General features: G+C 36.6%; 1 protein-coding gene across 6 annotated transcripts in view; it reads right to left on the reverse strand.

Moving 5' to 3' along the window:
- Nucleotides 1–8310: 8310 nt before the first annotated feature.
- Nucleotides 8311–20291, reverse strand: part of LOC120516067 (chromobox protein homolog 3-like) — a 126002-nt gene continuing 114021 nt past the window's right edge. For all 6 annotated transcript variants that reach the window (XM_039737516.1, XM_039737520.1, XM_039737517.1 and 3 more), the window contains 4 exons: nt 14077–14219; nt 13266–13431; nt 11439–11533; nt 8311–9609 (listed from right to left, as the gene is read on the reverse strand). In XM_039737516.1, the coding sequence (XP_039593450.1) occupies nt 9483–9609; nt 11439–11533; nt 13266–13431; nt 14077–14219 (531 nt within the window). In that variant the 3' untranslated portion in view covers nt 8311–9482. The remainder of the gene's footprint in view (nt 9610–11438; nt 11534–13265; nt 13432–14076; nt 14220–20291) is intronic.

Below are 20291 nucleotides of genomic sequence, written 5' to 3' on the forward strand. Positions count from 1 at the left end.
GCGGATATTAAAACCGTTGTGTTAGGGCTATAGTGGACAACCGGCTTGCAGAGGTAAATGAGCTCTCCTGTTGCCCGAGTGTCCGCTGTGTTTATGAATTTTAATCGCCGGAGAGAGTGCGCGCTCCAATAGCCTATGGGACATGCCTTTAAATTGTATATAATACTTATTGTACGTTGTACAGTTATGTCAAAAATTGTTTACTTTTTTAAGTTCAGAAACACTTCATTGTCAGTCGGTCATTTTCTAACCCGCATAGTTCTGAACAGGGTCGCGGGGATCTGCTGGACCTATCCTAGTTAGCATATAGCGTAAAGCAGGAATAAACCCCGGACAGGGTGCCAATCTATCACATGGCGAAAACCCACAGACACACCAAGATCAATTCAGAATTGCCAATTCACCTAAACTGCTGGTCTTTGGACTGTGCGAGGTAACGCACACAGACATGGGGAGAACATGCAGACTCCACACAGGGATAAGGCAAACCCTGGTCTCCTCTAAGCTAGGCAGCAGCGCTACAATTGCACCATCATACCACCTACAACCCTTCATTGCAATCAACTATGTAATGAAGTACACACATAAAAAAAATGGAACAATTTTAGTCAATTGTTCTTGTTATTTGCTACTTATTACACCCCTATGCATTCTAACACTAAGTCTCAGTAAAATTCACAGTGATATACAGATCACATTAGTTTCTCAGACGAAACAGAAGTAATCCAAGTGACATTCATTTATGCAAGTGGATCATCCAAACCTCTGTCACTATGGGGCCCTCCAAAGCCAAGATTGCTCATTACAGGCAGTCATGAAGTTCAAGCAATGTTAAATGTGATACTGTGGTCTGTCCTTTGTGCAAGTATTACATGCATATAACATGTTTTAAAATATTACGTATACACATATATACTGTATACAGAGAGAGAAAGAACCATGAGATTGATTCCCTCTATTTTTGTTAATTCGTAATACTTGTTTCTAAGCCCCAAACAAATTCAGTATAATACTAAAGACAATCTGATTAGACACAGTACAGTTCTAAAGGGATCATTTGATTTATTGAAGGAAAATTGTTCATCAGCACCTAAACTTAATTAACTTAATAGCCCCATAAATTTAATAGTTGATTGTGCCATCTTTAGCAGCAACAACTGCAATCAATTGCTCCTGGTAACAGGAAACCACTCTTTGGCATCACTGTGGACCAATTCTGGCCCACTCTTATCTACAGAATTGTTTTAATTCAGCCACATTAGAGGGGTTTCAACTATGAATTGCCCATTTATGTTCGTACCACAACACCTCTGACTATGCCAATCCAAAACCTTACTTTATGTTTTTTCAACCATTCGGAGGTGGTCTTGCACTTGTGCTTCAGATCGTTGTTTTGCTGCATAACCTAATTGTGGATGTTCTCTTTTAGTAGTTTCTGGTAGAGATCTAAATTCATGTTTCTCTCAATTATAGCAAATCAGTCAGGCCCTGAAGCAGCAAAGCATCTCCTCACTATCTTTGACTGTGGGCATCATGTACTTATTGTGGAAAAATGTGTTAGCTTTACTCCAGGTGTACGAGACAGTCCATTTCTTCTTCCAGAAAGTTCCACTTTTGACTAATTGTCCACAGAACATTATCCCAAAAGTTTTGGTGATTTTTTTTTTGGCAAATGTTGTGCAAGCCTTTATGTTCCTCTTATTTGGCAGTGGTTTTCACTTTGCATCTCTCCCATGGATACCATATTTTCCCAGCATCTTTCTAATGGTGGAACCAGGAACAATGACATCAACTGAGCTGAAAAAAGCCTGCAGTTTTTTTAGAAGTTCATCTGGGTTCTTATGTGTTTTCCCATATGAGTTTTCTATGTGCTTTTGGAGTGATCTTCCTAGGATGGCCACTCCTGGGCAGATTTACAATTCAAAATTGTTTTCATTTTGAGATGATGGCTCACTTGGTGGTTCGCCAGACTCAAAGAATTTTAGAGATTTCTTTGTAATCTTTTCTGACTGAAATATTTCAGTACATTTCTTTCTCAGGTCTTGTGGAATTGCTTTTCATCGAGGTATGGTGTGCTGCTTGTTAAGGCAACTCTAGCCAACTTCACATTGGTGGAAAGATTGTATTTTAAGTCTAGATTTAATAAGACTGGCAGCAGCCAACCTTAAGTCTGCCTGGTATAATTTAATGTTACTAGGTGGCTTTGCCCCCTGCTCATTTCACTTGCCCCCGGCATGCTATGCGCCAGCAACTTCGCGTCTCTCTCGCTTGTGTTGTGAAGAGGGGGGCTGAATGCACCCTGAGGAGACACAGTCACTCCTAAATGGTGATACATTGGGAAACAAATAAAAAAAAAGTTTACCTCCTCTTTGCTCGATCAGCTGTTGGCTTGCTGCTGTGGGATCTGCATATTGTGTAGCACTTCGAACATTTAAAAGCCTGTACAGCAGCTGTCCTTTTGTCTCACAGCCTTGTCTTGTGGGATGTTAAAGTTTTTTTCTGAGAAAATTATGTCTTGTCTCCTTCCAAGTTTTTTTTTTTATAATAGAGAGATTTAGATTTGGTTCATTGGTTTATTGAGTGACTAAGGAGGTAATTCCTTTTTCACATGGCTGATACAGGTGTTGGTGAACTATTTTCCTTTGATAAGTCAATTGATTATTTAAAAAACCATGTATGTATTGTGTTTACTCAGGTTGTCTTTTACATTATACTAAATTTGTTTGGCTATAAGAAACAAGTGTTAAGAATAAGCAAAAACCGAGAAAATCAGGAAGGGGTAAATTCTTTATCATGGCACTCATACACGCACATATAGGAGTCATGTGAAAAAGTAAGTACATCCCATGGAAACGGTTGACTTTTTCAACATATTTGAACAGGCAAATGGTAGATCTTCATGGAAACAGTGCCTATAAATAAAAGTGATATACAAACAACTGACACAAAAAATGTACATGGTGTATTCATTCTCATAATCTAAATGAAATATGCAGATTTGTCATGTGAAAAAGTAAGTACACCCCTACATTTAACACCACTTCAAATCCATAAAATATTAATCCAGCATTCCAGATTAAGTGCCTCTTCAGGGAGTATGCATTTAGAACATTTTGTATTACAACCACAGACATCCAGGGTCTGGTGGTCTCTTTGCTATTTACCTTAGTGGTGCCATCATGCCAAGAACAAAAGAGAACTCTAACGCCCTCAGAAAAAAAGGATGTGGATGACCAAGAGTCTGGCAAGGCAAAATCATTTGTCCAGAACTGTCCAGCAAGGCAAATACAGCTGAAAAGTGGACGGTTTGACCAGATCTACAGGCATCAAGAAATGTCAGTGTCAAAGTGCATACATTTACAATGAAAAAGGTCACACCAATTTGATCTGTATATGATGCATGCTCAGAAACTATTTGCTGTCCAAAAACATTACAGCAAGACCAGCTTGGAGCTGAACACATGCCTTCTGAAACAATGTGCTTTGGCCACATGAACCAGTGATAAGTTTTGTTTGGCCACAGTAACAGTGGACATGTTTGCCGTTAGTCAAAGACATTACTTCAGGAGAACCTTATACCAACCATGAAGCATGCTGGTGGAAATATTATGGTTTGGGACAGGTTGCAGTCATTAAGTCAAATATGAATTCTGCATCATATCAAATTGTGGTTTAGGACAATGTGAGGTCATCTGTCCAAAAGTTGCACATTGACACTTTCAATATAATGATAGAAAGCACATTAGCAAATCCACCAAGGAATGTCTTGAAATGAAGTGTTATGGATTAGCCTAGTCAAAGCCCTGATTTGAATCCCATTCTAATATTTGGGTGGATTTGAAATTGCAGTACATGAAAGAAAACCCACTAACACCTTGCATCTGAAGGAATTTTGCATGGAGGCATGGTCAAAAAGTTCACAGTACTTTTTCATAGGACCATACTTCATGTATTTCAGGTTTTAATTAGTAATTTACATTAGTTGTTTATTACATTTCTCCATCTGTTTAGTTCACCTAAAACGTATTACATTCTATATATCTCTATATCATCTCTCTCTCTCTCTATATATATATATATATATATAAACTGTCATTGGGACCACACAACCGCTGAGCCCAGTGTTACACCACAGGTGCCGACTTGTTCAACCCAAGGAGTTCTGAATTGTAGTCCTCCATAAGCTTCCAGCCTCCAAAACTCTGGAGGCTTTGACAGCAGCTGAAACATACAACAGCAACAAAAGTACCTCAGTTAACTGCTACGTTCATTTCTATCAAATTTTATCGTGGATCTCCAAGCAGGATCAGATTGTGGATTTGAATTGTAAAAGATTCTTTAATGCAACCAAAGTATATAATCACTTGCATCATAATGCACTTGTGTTAGAGCTGTGGTTTTAAAGCAGTATTATAAGTGCATTTAAAATATCTGAAACTGGTCCAACCATTGATCTTATACTAACTGTTAGATTCATTCCCCATACTAAAACTATCTGCCTGGATTATTACTTCTATACTGGACTAGTATGCCCAAGTGAGGGAATGGGCATTATTTGGCCCTGCTTACTGGCATCACATTTATGTTATTCTTGCATCTTCATAAACCTATGCTGGATTAGCACAGTAACTGGTTTATAATTGCTTATTTGTATTTTTATAGAAAATGCAGATCCTGGCATAACTGCGGCTATTTTTCCATTCAGACCTATGTGTATATATTTGGACAGTTAATAAAAATAATGTTCAAATATTAGCTTAACAACTTCTCAAATGTCATTTTTAAAAATTAGTACAAAATTTCTGATTAATATTAAAAATTACCTGATTTAAAAAAAACAAACTTTCTTCCCCTTCTCCCCATCCATTTCCCTCTAGGAAGACATTTGACTTTTAAGTTTGATAAAATAACAAACAACCACCTTCAAATCAAATACATACCATGACTTAAAGGAAAAAAAAAAAAAAAAGCGCAGACCTGACAAAAGATAAAGAACATTAATATTCACAGTGAAGTATTACGCAGACATATTGCAATTAGTAGAAAATTGACCCAGTTGAATTTGACACACGTCTACTGAATACTGAAAGTACTCCATTTTAGTATGTCAAGAGACACAGAGAGAGAGAGAGAGAGAGAGAGAATGCAGCATTGTTCATTTGTTTTGTCTTCATTCTGTCACCCATTACAACCTCCAGAAGGGCAAGAGCAAGTCCATAACTGAGCTTGCCTTCTTAATCAGCTTGATGGTTTGGCAGTCATCTCTTGAACAGATGTTACCAACCTAGCACACTGGCTGGCTTAGAGTATGTAAAGAATGCTACTACTCATATTACTCAATTAGAACAGCTTCTTCCCCATATTACTTAATGTATAACCAATTAAAAAAAACACCCACACAACAACTTTAAACACGAGATAAAGGATTAAAGTATCTTAAGAAAAGGGGAGGGGGAACAAAAAAAAATCTGCTGTGTTGCCAAGAACAGTCCATCATGTTATTGACATAGACGCCCAAGCTATCAGTTTTATGTTTCAATGAATGACAAGAAATTCATAAGCATTTCCCTCTTCTGTACTCTGTTTTCAATAGCTGGGGCCTGTATTTTATATTTAAAAGACATGCATCTTCTGCTACACAGGGAGTATAGTGGATGCAGACAACATAATGCCTGTAAATAAACAAACTTCCCCAAGGTCATTAACCCAAATCAGGCTGGGGAGAGAATTTACAAGTATGGAGTGTTGATCCATTGCAGAGTCCATACCATTTAAACATCCTACCCTTTGTACAACAGTGTTTTCCCCTCCCCCAAAGTTGTATATTCTTTCCAAAATACATGCATTCGGCAGGATGTCAGTATATGAATAGGTTTCTGACATTTGGATTATGAGACATAAGAAATTAGTTTTTTTTTTTTTAAAATGCATATTTTGGTATGTTTTGTTGTAGTTCAAGTCTCCATTAGGACCTACTAAATCAGTAAATGCGTAATTATATTCTCTATGGAAACATTAAAACTTAAACTAAAAAGCTTTTAGCCATCATTACAAGCAAGATGGGGTAAATATTTTTGGGTGGAGTACTAGTTTAAGCAATTTTTTTTCTTTCTTTCTACCCTCCCCCATCATAACCTATTATATATGGGGAAAAGAAGCGAAAGCTTTAGACTCATCAAAAATTTTTATCTCCCGTTTGACGTATCTTGACGTTTTAGGGTGCCGATAAACGAAACATTGATATCTCGATGATTGGTGTGTCGGTGTCAGTTTCTTCAAGACCATTTAGAGCGAACACCTGGATAGAAAAAAATCAAAAATTAAGCCTGTTATGAGATGACAATGTGCCGATTCGCTTTTTTGAGTCAAATCGTGCAAGAGAAAGAGGCACTCTAGAGGAACCCTCAAGTGCCAAAATTCTGCAATTAATTATGAACTCTTCTCCTCAATTGCTATTGTAATGATCTATTTTATGATCAGAAAGATCGGCACCAGAGTGGTAAATCACTGAAATATTATGAATAGTTCAGGTAACTTAGATTCCTAGGGTGCAAGGCCTACTGCTGCTCACGTTAGATACTTGCACTGTTGTATTCTATTTATACAGCCTCAAGTGGAATATAAAACCTTTTCTCCATGGATGAAGTCTTGTTCCCAGACACAGACTGGGATCAGACATTTGCACACTAGACAGCCATCTTTGGTCCAAGTACATTTTCTGGGTGAAGCTACTTTTACTTGAACCTGTCATTTAACATACTTCTTTTTTCAATGTCTTTCAAAATTGTCATAACATTAATATGAATCCATGCACAGACAACTTAAACGGTAGAAAGGGATTTTGTAGAGATACAATTTTCAGCCAATACTGTGAAATTTACACATAGCAAAACTTTATATCCAATGACTACTTCCATCCATCCATTTTCCAACCCGCTGAATCCAAACACTGGGTCACGGGGGTCTGCTACTTTTTACCATCTATTAAACACTCAATGTACCTTTATAGTAATTTATCAAAACAGAATGGGTTAAAAAGCATGTCCTATGTCATGTTCCCACTCAGGTTTCAATGCACACACAATTTATTAAATCGTGAACAAATATATTTAAACAAGTCCAAATGATGTAGCGAACCTATACAATGAACTGGACTTCAAAATGTGAGACAGATATACACACACACACACACACACCCCTCAAAATGCAGCAACACGTGTGATGTTGAAAATCATGCCTATAGACAAATACATACCCAAGGCCCTGGATTTAAAATTCGCAGATTAACCAAAATGTACTTGAATGAATACAGGAGGACGTTAAAAGTAAATAAAACATTTTGGTTTCTGTTTCGAGTATGTTATGTCAGAAATGTAGCAATTTTGAAATGAATACATATAATGGATACATTATTACACTAGGAGTAATTCAGTTCTTTCCCAGAACTTTCCAATATGCGACATATTCTTTCAAATTTTAGACAGTTCTATACAGTAGGAATGGTACACTGGAAGGTTTTATTCTTGTGTTGTACATTAATATGGCGTTATATATTGTTATACTGCTACACCACAGATTTGGCATTAAATAGAAAACCAAGTCATGCTGCCCAAGAATTTTTCCTCACTGATCCGCACTATTAGTTTCTTTCAGTGGTTATGAACTGGCTACTGTTTCAGACCCCACAACATGCAGTACATACCAGTAATGTGTAATCTAGTCCATTAAGTGGTTAATCGAACACTGAGAAGCATTTCCATCAAACATAGTTGTTGGTCAGCTTAATTGGTAGAGATATCACTGCATCGAGAGTGGAGAAACAGCTGAATAGTAGTTAATTGTGCTTTTTAGCAGCTACTGTACTTTTTAAAAACACCCAAACCCTCTGTCCCAAAACCAATATAAAGTTTGTGTCCAAATTTTACACTCTATTAAAACACAACCCCAGTGCTTCAGCCGTTCAAAGATTAATAGCCAGGCTGAAAATGCTAAATAATAGAAGGAAGACGGATGTTGACAATATAGTGTTAAATGAAAAGTACATATTTTTTCCACTGCTTGAACAGGTTTCATTTTTTAAAACTAATATGAAGTTAAACTGAATATTTTAATTCTTTAACAATTATGAAAACATCTGATCAAGTTTCAATTAATATATCCGCCTCAGAACTGCAGAGATGGATGGTGAAACATTAACTGAGGCAGAATTTCTTTCGTTAAGCCAGGCTTTCATCTTGAAGTATGTATTCATGATTAGAGACTTAAGGAAATACATTATTAAATAAAAATAACCAAATACAGCTTCGGATATCTGGGGTAGATGACAGCATGTCATAATATTGGTATTTATTAGGTACAGTCCCTTCCCAACAGGTTTAGTTCTTTGCACAAATGCATACAAAACATTTCTCAGCATGAAGATATTCTGCTTTTAACAAAAGGCAGTTTTTTTAGTTTATTGTAAACATACTTAATAGGTAACAAGGATGTTACATTAGTTTGAATGAATTGAAGTGTGGTAGCAACAGTAGCTTTCATTACCAAAGAAGAAATGTGTTTACATAAAAAGGTTGTCAGGTGATAAGAGAAAACAATTTATTCAGTTTTGAGCCAGGGAAATGTGGTCACCCCCACCAGCTCATTATACGCATTATTTAGGTTTTCAGTTTGCACAGAAGTTATATAGTCTTCAAAAAATGAAGAAAGTAAGCCAATTAACTAACAAGCAGTTTAGTTACAGGAGCTGCTGTAGTATGCATATGGAATTCAGTAGTACATTTTATAGCTGATATACACTGTTTCCTCAGCTTTGGCTACCTGAAGCTTAACTAAAACAAAGCCTTAAATGACTGCCTGGATTCTAAACAGAATTCGCTTCTAGTCAAAACCTCCACCCCTCAACTTGGATCATTAAGATATAAACAAGAACAGTTACTAATTTTAATGCCTCTGTTATGCAGGCATTTGATGAACATTGCAATTCTCCCCACCAAATGGAAAAGCTGGAATTAAACAGAAGCACAGAAATTTTATTTAACTGTTCAAAAATATTTACAAAAACACAAAATGATTAAAAGGACTTCAAAGGTGTGTTGTGAAAAATTAAACATGAACTTTAAGGCAAAACATCAATCAAAACCACAGGTCTAAACTCTGCTTTATGAATGCAGACCATAAAATGTCTGAGCTTTTGTAAGGACTAACTAACATGAAATTACCAGAAACCAGATCTTAGGAAGGGGAAGAGCCAAAAAGGAATAAAAGATACCATATAGTAAAACTGGTCATGTCCATCACTCACTAATGGTATACCTTAGTCACTGTCTGCTCTAGTAAGAAAACCCTGAGACTTTAAATCAGAGCAAACTGCAGACCAAACTGGCTTTTTCCAGTGCTATGCAATTTCAAGTAATACTGTCTATTAAAAAGCTTGAATTAGGGGTTTAAAAATATTCCCATAAGATTTCCATTTAACACCACATTTACTGCTGTTCATCCTCTGGACAGGAATGCCAAGTAAGTCTCTCTTCATAAAAAGCAATTACAATTTGAGGGCACTTCACATTTGCTTCTTTTGCTGGAACCAAATCAGCTTCATCAGATTCTTTCCTGTGTTGCAGATATGGACGGGGGAGGAGGGGGTGGGTTTTATGGGGAGGGGAAAAAAAAAAAAAGTCAGTGATAAGCAATAACCAACAAAACAATCTCGTTTAGATATGGTCAAAACAACCTGGCTAATTAAACGACTACTCAATTTTCTGCTGCCATTACAGATTTTCACACATCAACTCTCTTATATGATGCTTTCCATCCATCCAGCCCTCTGTCATTTTCAGTAGAGGCATTTAATCAGAACACACTCCGAGAAATCAGTGACACTTTTGTTTGAGATTTTACGGGGCTTTACCCATCATACGACACCGATAGTACCCACAGGAGGCACGGTCATGTCCCTGCTATAATAATGCATAGTTCTGGGAAGCTGGGATTCTTCCTAAACAACGAATTCAAAACACCTATGAACATGTACCTTGGAAGGTAACATTTTTCATTTAGGTGCACATGAAAGATGGAACTAGTTAAAATGCTTAGCATTTCAATAGGGCTAAGCATGGTGGAATTAAACACTCACAAATTGGGAACTAGAATAAAAATTCTTTTAATTGTTAGAGATGGGCAAAACACCATAATTTTTGTAAATGGATACTCAAGTGTTTTATGGGTTGATACCAATACAAAAGTATTTTTTAAAGAACACAAGAATTTTGCTTTGAAATTAGTGTTTTAGAACTACTAATATTAATGGGTCAATCTGTATTTAAATTAAATATCCCTAACAGAGTATCAAGGCCACCATAACAAATTATAAGATATAATTGAATGAACATGCCACATCATTTTGTGACCCACTTACTCCAGACTGGAGCTGTGCCAGAGGCTATCCAAGATGCCACAGGGCATAAGGCTAAAGCAAACCCTGGACAAGGTGCCCATCCACTGCAAGTTAAAGACACCAAACATACACTTTGTTTCGCCAGTCCACCTAACCTGCATGTCTTTGGACACTGGGAAGAAACGTGGGTACAGGGAGAACATGCAAATTTCACGCAGGGAATTTTGGGGAGCCTGACTTCAGTATCTTTACTGTAAGAGAGCAGCATTACCCACTACACCACCATGCTGCCCAGAATGAACATACAAATAAAAGTTCATAGTATCTTTGTATTTTCAAAATGTGGTTTTTAATACATGTAAAAAACAGGCAATCGGTTCAAGTACGTACTTACTTAGCACACCAACATTTACAATGACAATATTCCCACATTTGCATTTTCTATTATATTCTGCCCTTCTGTTTTATCAAGAAAAATTGTCATATTAGGTTTATTTTTTTTCTAAATACAAATTTGAAGCTTCATTAAAATGTAGCATTGATGTTTTTACCCTTAAAGCTATTTTGCCTCTGCAGATGCACGGTAGGAGCAGTCCTTGGACAGTGCAAGAGCTCCTCACAGGGTGAACACTTGCACAAGAGGCCAATTTAAAAGTCTAAAGACATGCAATTTAGGTGGATTGACAATGAGAGGAGACAGGAGCACAATACAATTCTAACAATACATAAATTAAAGTAGAATTACACTAGATATTGTTACTAATGCAATAAAAGTACTTTTAAAACCACTAAACTTGCAAAACATGTTTATTAAAACTTTACTCAGACTTTTTTGGAAATAAAAACTACTTTCAGTGAAAAAGGTTACTGCTACAAAAAGTTTTATACTATGTCTTTTTATAGTCAATTATGAAAACATTGCAAATTGAAAATATTTTTTAAAAAAGTACAATGTTTTGTAAAAGTAAAAAAATATTCAGCATGCTACCATATTCAAAGAAACTTTGAATTTTATTACAAAGTAATAAACATGCACAAAGCTCACCACTTCATTAAAAACATTAGCTCCCCACTGCTATCTGTTGCACCAATGATGCGTTCTGGTTCAAGGTTTCGAGCAAAACCACGGGGTTTATCAACCTGCAATGACAATGTATTAATTTAAAACTGCCTGATTAAGAATACATATCTTCACACATCAGTTTATAAAGCAATAAATCATCAACTTGACAATTGCTACAGAGAGTGACAACAAAATTTCATTTCAGTGTGGCAGACTCAAACTCTGTACCTCAAAAAAAGGTTAAACCTCCACTTCATAAATCAGCTGTAAATTAATATACAGTAAATATCTAGCAAGTAGAAGCAGCCATAAATCAGTTCTCAGTCAATTATAAACAAACATACAGTAGTTCAAACTAGGGTTGTCACAATACCAAAGTATAGAAGCTTGAAAGTATAGAAATTTAAATACAGCGATCCCTCGCTATATCGCGCTTCGACTTTCGCGGCTTCACTCCATCGCGGATTTTAAATGTAAGCATATCTAAATAAATAAATAAATATATAACGGATTTTTCGCTGGTTCGCGGATTTCTGCGGACAATGGGTCTTAATTTATGGTACATGCTTCCTCAGTTTGCTTGCCCAGTTGATTTCATACAAGGGACGCTATTGGTGGATGGCTTAGAAGCTACCCAATAAGAGCATGTATTACGTATTAACTAAAACTCCTCAATGATATACGATATGCTTCCCGCACAGTGCTTGATCGTTTGCTTTTCTTGGTCTCTCTCACTCTCTCTGGACGGAGGGGGTGTGAGCAGAGGGGCTGTTTGCACAGAGGCCGTTTGCCTAGAGGATATGGACACTCCTCTAAAAAAAATGCCGCTTTATCGAAAGCCCAAAGGCACGTATTGATTTTTTGATTGTTTGCTTTTCTCTCTCTGACATTCTCTGCTCCTGACACGCATTCTTTGAAGAGGAAGATATGTTTGCATTCTTTTAATTGTGAGAAAGAACGGTCATCTCTGTCTTGTCATGGAGCACAGTTTAAACTTTTGACTCAAGTGTGTTATTTCATGTGTAGAGGGCTCTAATAATGTTAACAGTGTGGGAGAGTTTATAAGGGCTTAAAATATATAAAAACCATACAAACATATGGTTTCTACTTCGTGGATTTTCACCTATCGCGGGGGGTTCCGGAACGCAACCCCCACGATCGAGGAGGGATTACTGTACCATTTAAATACCCAATACAGTATATAATGCAATTATGTATAAATTGCAATTCTGTATGCATTAAAATCTTAAGATTGATGAAAACAGAAAATTTCAGCCATTAAAATGTAAGTATTTCATTTAGTGCAAACTTTTACAAAAGGTAAGACTAAAGTTCTGAAAATAGAGTAAAGAAGTTTAAATCTGGTGAACATTACTATACGGATAAAAAAAACACTGTTACTGACATATTACAAATGTCACTAAATGTATGTCTTTGTAACTTTCAAAATTTTTAGCAAGACAGACTAGCATGTCAACATGTTGTTCAGAATACTGCTGTGTGCTTTTGCTGGGGTGCAAATAAGCCCTGACATACAAAATACATGCTGTGAAGTACAGCTGGAAGTTAATGCAGGTGAGCACCAAAAAGTTACAGCACCGTACATTATAAATAAATGTGCTTAGAAGAAAATACAACACACGCTGGGTGGTCAGAGCTACCTTAGCTATACAAGTTTACGGCGAGAACACTCTGGATGGGTTAAAAAGTTCAACATATTACAGTATTAAGTGAAAGTGTTCAATTTAACACTTAAAATTGTTAAAAAAAAACAAAATTAAAGCCAAGCGAGCCTTTAATGGCACTTACAGATTCTTTTTTCTTCTTTGCTTTGCCATCATCAGATTCACTTTCCGACTGTAGTTTCCTTTTGTTTGAATCTGGTTTTTCAACTGTAGTTTTTTGAGAGTTCAGAAAAGTTTCTATTAAGTCAGGACAGTCCAAGTTTTCTTCTGGTTCCCATGTATTGTCAGCACTGGAGATAAAGTAGAAGATATATCAACAATCTAGACAGCACTCTTGCAAACTGATACATTCAACAAGTTATTAGTGGAGGCTTTAAAAGGAATGCACCCTAAAAAGGTACAATTTAAAATGTACAGTTCGACAATTTAAGCTCAATAGTGTAGTTAGCTAGCCTTGGCAGGGGGACATTATGCTGTAGTCCTCATTTCTTTTCAAGTTACTGAACTTGGCTGGAGGTACAGGGGAAAACTAGTTACTTAAAAGAACATGGACTCTACAACCTTTATAGTGCTCATTTGAACAATCAGCTTTAAATAAAATTCATAAACTGGGAAAATTACTTTAAACTGTTTTGTAATAGCTACCTTAAAACACAGCACAGTGTAAAATTGACAAAGCCAATATTCCCTGTCACCTTAAAAATTAGCATGCAGCCTGCAATTTAACACCACAAGGTCCCCAGGGCTATCCAGCTCAAAAGTTTCCAATAATATGCATCAATTTTGTCAACTTGCTTGAAAGGAGAACTGCTGCAGGAAGATTGGAGCCTATGTCAGCATTGAGAAGGTGGACAGGATGCCAAGTCCGTTTGCACACAGATGGGCCAATTTACTTAACTATCATGTCTTTGAACTGTAGTTTAATACATACTTACTCTGTAAAGCCTTTCCACTTCAGATAGTATTCAACTTTGCCATTCACAACTCTTCTGTCAATAACTTTTTCAACAACAAATTCTTCAGGCTCAGCTTCCTCTGTCTTTTTGCTCTTGCCATTCTGCTTCTTTCCCATTGTGTTCTGTAAAGAAAACAAACGTATTAAAATGAATATGTAATGGACGACACACTCAACATACAGATGATTGCAGAAGCAAAGTGTTTGTTTACAAAAGATAATTGGCTATTGGCAAAGACAAACACTGACATTCTTATTTTTGACAATCACTTAGGTTGTTACAAGACACACGGAAATAAACACAATAAATGACAAAGTAGAACATCATAAATTCAAAAACCATTGGCACGATACACATACAGAGCAGATTGGAGATAATGAAAGCACTAAAAGTCTCAAAAAGATTGTTTTCACTAGTGCAATCTTTACTAACAAATTACTCAGTGAAATAATGGAACAGCAAAAAGAGATTGAATATAATTGTTCAGATTTAAACTTTAAGTTAGAGACTAATTAGTGTTTCTTCCAAATGAAGAGGCGTATCCGCAAGAATTAAAAGATTTGTTCTCGAGTGAAAGTTAAATCCACATATGTGAGCAGCAGAGACACGAAGCACAGGCCAAGGGGGTTGGGGAGTGAAGCCCCCTAGTATCTATAAAATCCAAAGTCCGCCCGTTTAGATCTTCTATAAATTTGCTTGAACATTGTTGATTTTGCACTCTCATAGGTTACTTGCAGGCATGATTTATTTGCGCTAATCCGAGACATGCTGCAGACTTGGGGAAGGTGTGACCTCAAGAGTGGGGAGTTGGGCAGGGCCTTTCTCACCTCACGCGCCAGCCTCTGTTCGATTCAGTCTACCTCTGGCCATGTGTCGGAGCATTCCTTGCCTACACTTTGCTAGCAATAAATGTTTATTAATTTTTAAAATTTTGTCCCGCAGGGGACAGCTAGTGCTTTATAAAATCTATACCCAAATTATAAATGCCACCACCACACCCCTTGCACTGGGGGAATCTTAAATGTCTATCGCACATATATTTCATATTCTGCATTTTTTATTGCCATTTATGAATTAGAATACTAGTTTACTTAACAGTTTAAGTATAGGATAACTACTTAATGGGTACATCAGTGTTATAAAGATAACTACTGTTAACAGAATTAACAGAGAAAAAGGCACAATAGTGTTCACTTGAACAACGGAGGGACTTAAAAAGTAGTTGAATGGGATATCTGTTTTTGCCATTGTATTGGATAAAGTATCAAGTATAAAATTTCACTGGTACCGAATGCAAAAAATTCTGGTATTGTGGCATCTCTACTTTGACCATTACAATTTTCTTTTATGGGATAATCTTTGATCCACAAAGCAATTAAAATTGCCTCCAACAGAAAACACAGCGCTGTCAAAAGTTTATAAAACATACATGTTATCAGTCTTTAAAGGGTATCCCCAGTTTCAAAAATTAAACACACAGGGAATGAAAGTGTCTTGGCATGGGGCAGTTTAAAGATTGAATAGATAAACTTGTCTATCAAATAGTTGTGTCCACTATTTTCACCTTTATGAATGTTTATTCCCTAATTTACAGATATCCTCTCATTGAAGTTCTAAATTCAAGTGGAATTTATAACTAAACTGCAAACCACAGGTAATAGCAATCATGTATTTAAAAAAAAAATTCTGTAGGCTTTGTTCAGTGACAAGAATACTAAATTTTTTAAAATAAAAACTATCCAAGAATTACCTATAATAAACATGCCATAAAAGAATTGTCTTTCAAGCCACAATTTAAATAAAAATGTTCATGTTCATCAAGAAGATACAAGGCTAAGATACATAACAAGTTTAGATGTAAAGTTGACAGTTTGCTCTTAAGAAATCAAGCCTAGGTTTTACCAAGGATGGAAGGCAAATTCCTCACGTTTTTTGCCCCCCCCCCTTAAAGTCCTATGTTTTGACTTGACTTTCCACTTAATGTTTTGGGTAACAGATAAACAGATAGTCAAATTGATTATACAAGCAAGGGGGATTATGTAATTTGTAGTGTTGTTCGACCTCTGTACGTTGACTTGCTTAACCTTTAATAAAATTGTTAAAAAAAAAATTAAAAAAAATAGAAAGAAAACAAAGTGAAAAGCTGTAGTAAGTATATGCCTCTTTCACCACGTACACTTGGTCAAGATGCGTCCGATTTTAAATTACAAGGCACAATGAAAGGGTCTGAACTCACTCAATTTCTGTCAACATGCATCAGTTTTCTTACACTGACTATCACATCACTCCTCTCCATGCACAGGACAACTCCTCAGACTCCCTATTCTCAGCTCATTTATACATTTAGTCGCATTGTTCCTTAATACAATTACAGTAAAGTTTATTACAAGCTAAATTTACTGTTCATTTGGGTTAGGTGGTTGAAGTGGGGAGATTGAACAATCTTTTTCAGAGCATCACTAGTACTGGTAAAAACTTAAATATATGGAAAATGCAACACACACGGGGAGTGGGGATGGGCGTTGCATTTTAGGATTTAAAAAAAAAAAAAAATCCACATAAAATTTTTCAGCAAAAGTTATGCTCTATTATACTATATATAAAGTAATGCAAAGTTCACGGACACATTCACTTACTCAACAGAAACACCACTTTACATTTACATATTTAAAAAAAAAAAAATCTTGGAAGGAGACGATACACGATTTTCTCGGAGACACCAACGTCCTCGGAGACAAAAGGACAGCTGCTGTACAGCCTTTTTAATGATCGAGCAAGCCAGCTGCTGAACCGACAACATCCCCTTATCGTGCGTTCAGCCCCCTTTCACAACGTGAGCGGCAAAGATGCAAAGTGGCTGCATGTCCCCTAGTAGTTTAAAAAGCTGAAACTAGCAGAATGATATATCTATGTCAGTAGGTATCTGCCAAAAAAAAAAAGGGCATCGATATATCCATATTTGTGGGGTAACAAAAACACCCCACTCCCTGGTGCCTTGAATTTCATAATGTTTGTTTATAATAAATACTTATCAAAAGTATTCTGAGCAAGCACATCCTTCTTATATCTTAGCATTGAGGCTGTAATCGCACAGAGAAATGGGGCATACAGTTCATGCAAATCAATGGGCTAGCAGTATGTGAAAAACGCAACTGCCCTTCATGGAAAATGAGATGCAAGGTGAACTAAGGAAAACTTAAAGCTCAAAGACATGTTTACCAAGTATCCGCCTTGGATACAAAAAGTACTCCCTATTCGGCCAGCTTCTTCTTACCCCTCAAAATGCAGTGTAAAATACATTGCAACTCAAGCTAAACAGGATTGTTGAGTCCTCCGATTAACATATAGATAGCTAGATCATGGGTTAGGAGGCTTGGTGGTAAAATACATGCATTACTGCAGAGAACTAGGGTGCCCCATTCAAGTTCAAACCATAATGTGTCACTACACTCTGGTTTGCAAAGAACAAATACAGAACTGCCAATACACATCTGCCTACTTCATTCCTAATGTGCAAGTGATTAAACAGACCAAGGCATGCTGCTACTCCTGGCTTGTGTACCACATGGAAAAAAACATGGAGTAGATTTAAATGGTATATAACTCATGGTATTTTTCACCTGGTCTTTTCTGTACAATGATCAAGTTAAAGCAAGCCACTCTCAGAGACTATTGGTTTTGAGCTAAACCCTCGAAAAACACCTAAAATGTAAGATTACATATCAAAGTGTTACATTCACACCTGTCTGAAGCTACCACTTTATTTATATAATAATAATAATAAAAAAAAAATTCACACCCCGTGAATTTATACCCAACACTGTCTACAAATTACCTGTTTACATTCAAAAGAATACAGTTTCCTCTAAAATTGTGTTTTGCAAAAATTGCAATGATCATCAACAAAAGCCAACTCACCAGGGTGTTTTTTTTTTTTTAAATGATAAAAACCCACACACAAGATTTGATCTACTGTATTGGACAAGTGATGAGCAGTGCCTGGTTGTCTCCACACACTGAAGAGAGGCAAGACACATGACAGCCCGCATGGAGTTTGCTAAAAGACACCTGAAGGACTCTGGGATGGTGAGAAATAAGATTCTCTGGTCTGATGAGACCAAGATAGAACTTTTTGTCCTTAATTCTAAGCAGTATGTGTGGAGACAACCAGGCACTGCTCATCACTTGTCCAATACAGTCCCCACAGTGAAGCATGGTGGTGGCAGCATCATGCTGTGGGGATGTTTTTCAGCTGCAGGGACAGGAAGACTGGTTGCAATCGAGGGAAAGATGAATGCGGCCAAGTACAGGGATATCCTGGACAAAAACCTTCTCCAGAGAGCTAAGGACCTCAGACTGGGCCGAAGGTTTACCTTCCAACAAGACAATGACCCTAAGCACACAGCTAAAATAACGAAGGAGTGGCTTCACAACAACTCTGTGACTGTTCTTGAATGGCCCAGCCAGAGCCCTGACAAACCCAATTGAGCATCTCTGGAGAGACCTAAAAATGGCTGTCCACCAACATTTACCATCCAACTTGACAGAACTGGAGAGGATCTGCAAGGAGGAATGGCAGAGGATCCCCAAATCCAGGTGTGAAAAACTTGTTGCATCTTTCTCAAGAAGACTCATGGCTGTATTAGCTCAAAAGAGTGCTTCTACTAAACACTGAGCAAAGGGTCTGAATACTTAGGACCATGTGATATTTCAGTTTTTCTTTTTTAATAAATCTGCAACAATTTCAAAATTTTTTTTTTGTCTGTCAATATGGGGTGCTGTGTGTACATTAATGAGGAAAAAAAATTAAAATGATTTTAGCAAATGGCTGTAATATAAACAGAGTGAAAAATTGAAGGGGGTCTGAATACTTTCCGTACCCACTGTATATCACACAAATGAAGTGCTTCAGAAAAACTTGAGGATTAAGTAAACCTTTAACATTGCACTATTATTTTGTATCTGTTCTTATAAAAGGGTTTATTATTATTTTTTTCTTTTTTTTTTAAACCAAAAAGGTACATAGACTATAGACAAAACTTATAAACTAAAGCAGTTGTAGCAGGTCATTTCAGTTTTAAAACAAAGGAGAGCCAGAAAAGTTGAGGCTATTTGCCAGTTTCTATTCAAAATGATTATTATGTCCAATGTCAAAGTGGCAAACCTTATAAAAATGTTAAAATGACAGTACTAGTTATAGACTTGTTTTCATCACCAGGGGTGCGGAAATCCAAAATCCAACGACTGACTCGTCCGATACGGGTAAATTGACCATCGGACAAGTGTGTTTTTCTGGTGTAAAAAAAGAATTGTATATGTGCTGTGCAGGACACATTTTTGCCACTACTTTCAAATTTTAAACTTTTGGGTACATACTTCGCGCGGAAACAGTCTACTTTAAGCACGTTCTTCATGTCTCAAATTGGTCTTCAATATTGTTTACACAATGACGGCCGATTTTTCAAAGGGGAAGCACTCTTACAGTCTTGCATAAGTATTTTACCCTACTATTTACACGCTTGGAGATGTGGTCATTATTTTTTTCATGCCAACATTGATGTAATCCGATGATTTTTCATTATAATCGATTACTTTTATATACATTGATAAAATTCATTATTTCTACATAAAAATGTGGTCATTTTTCTTAAATGCACATGTTTTCACCACATAAAGCTGGTTAGGCAGTTAATCTTTCCTGAAATTTGCGATTTCACGTAGGCTGATATATTGAGCTAAGAAATTTATTGCGTGGCAACATCAATTTTGATGAGCTGTCTATAGATCGTTTCTGATTACAGAATTTTTCATATAAAAAGTTGGTTTATTATAAATAAAGAAAAAACATTCTCACAGTTTCCAAATGTTATGAAATATCTATAAAAATCTTCACGTAGACACGATCCCCCCCCGACAACATCAGTAATATTTACTTCTTTGGTAAATCAGTCTAGGAACCATGCAGTTTAGCTCAAGCAGAAATGAACAGCATTCAGCCAATGCTGTCTGAGATGGTAAAGATTCTTGGGGGAGATGTTGTTGCAAGACAAAAGCTGAAGAACATGGCAGAAAATGAATCAGGACAGTGTTCTATGTAACTGTAATATGTGAGACAGAACTAGTGCAGCTATGACGAAAACATTGTTTATTAGGGAGTTAAAATAAGGGAATCTTTTATATAATGTTCTAGAGCA

The sequence above is a fragment of the Polypterus senegalus genome, chromosome 15 (assembly GCF_016835505.1).
Source record: "Polypterus senegalus isolate Bchr_013 chromosome 15, ASM1683550v1, whole genome shotgun sequence".
NCBI classification, from domain to species: domain Eukaryota; kingdom Metazoa; phylum Chordata; class Cladistia; order Polypteriformes; family Polypteridae; genus Polypterus; species Polypterus senegalus.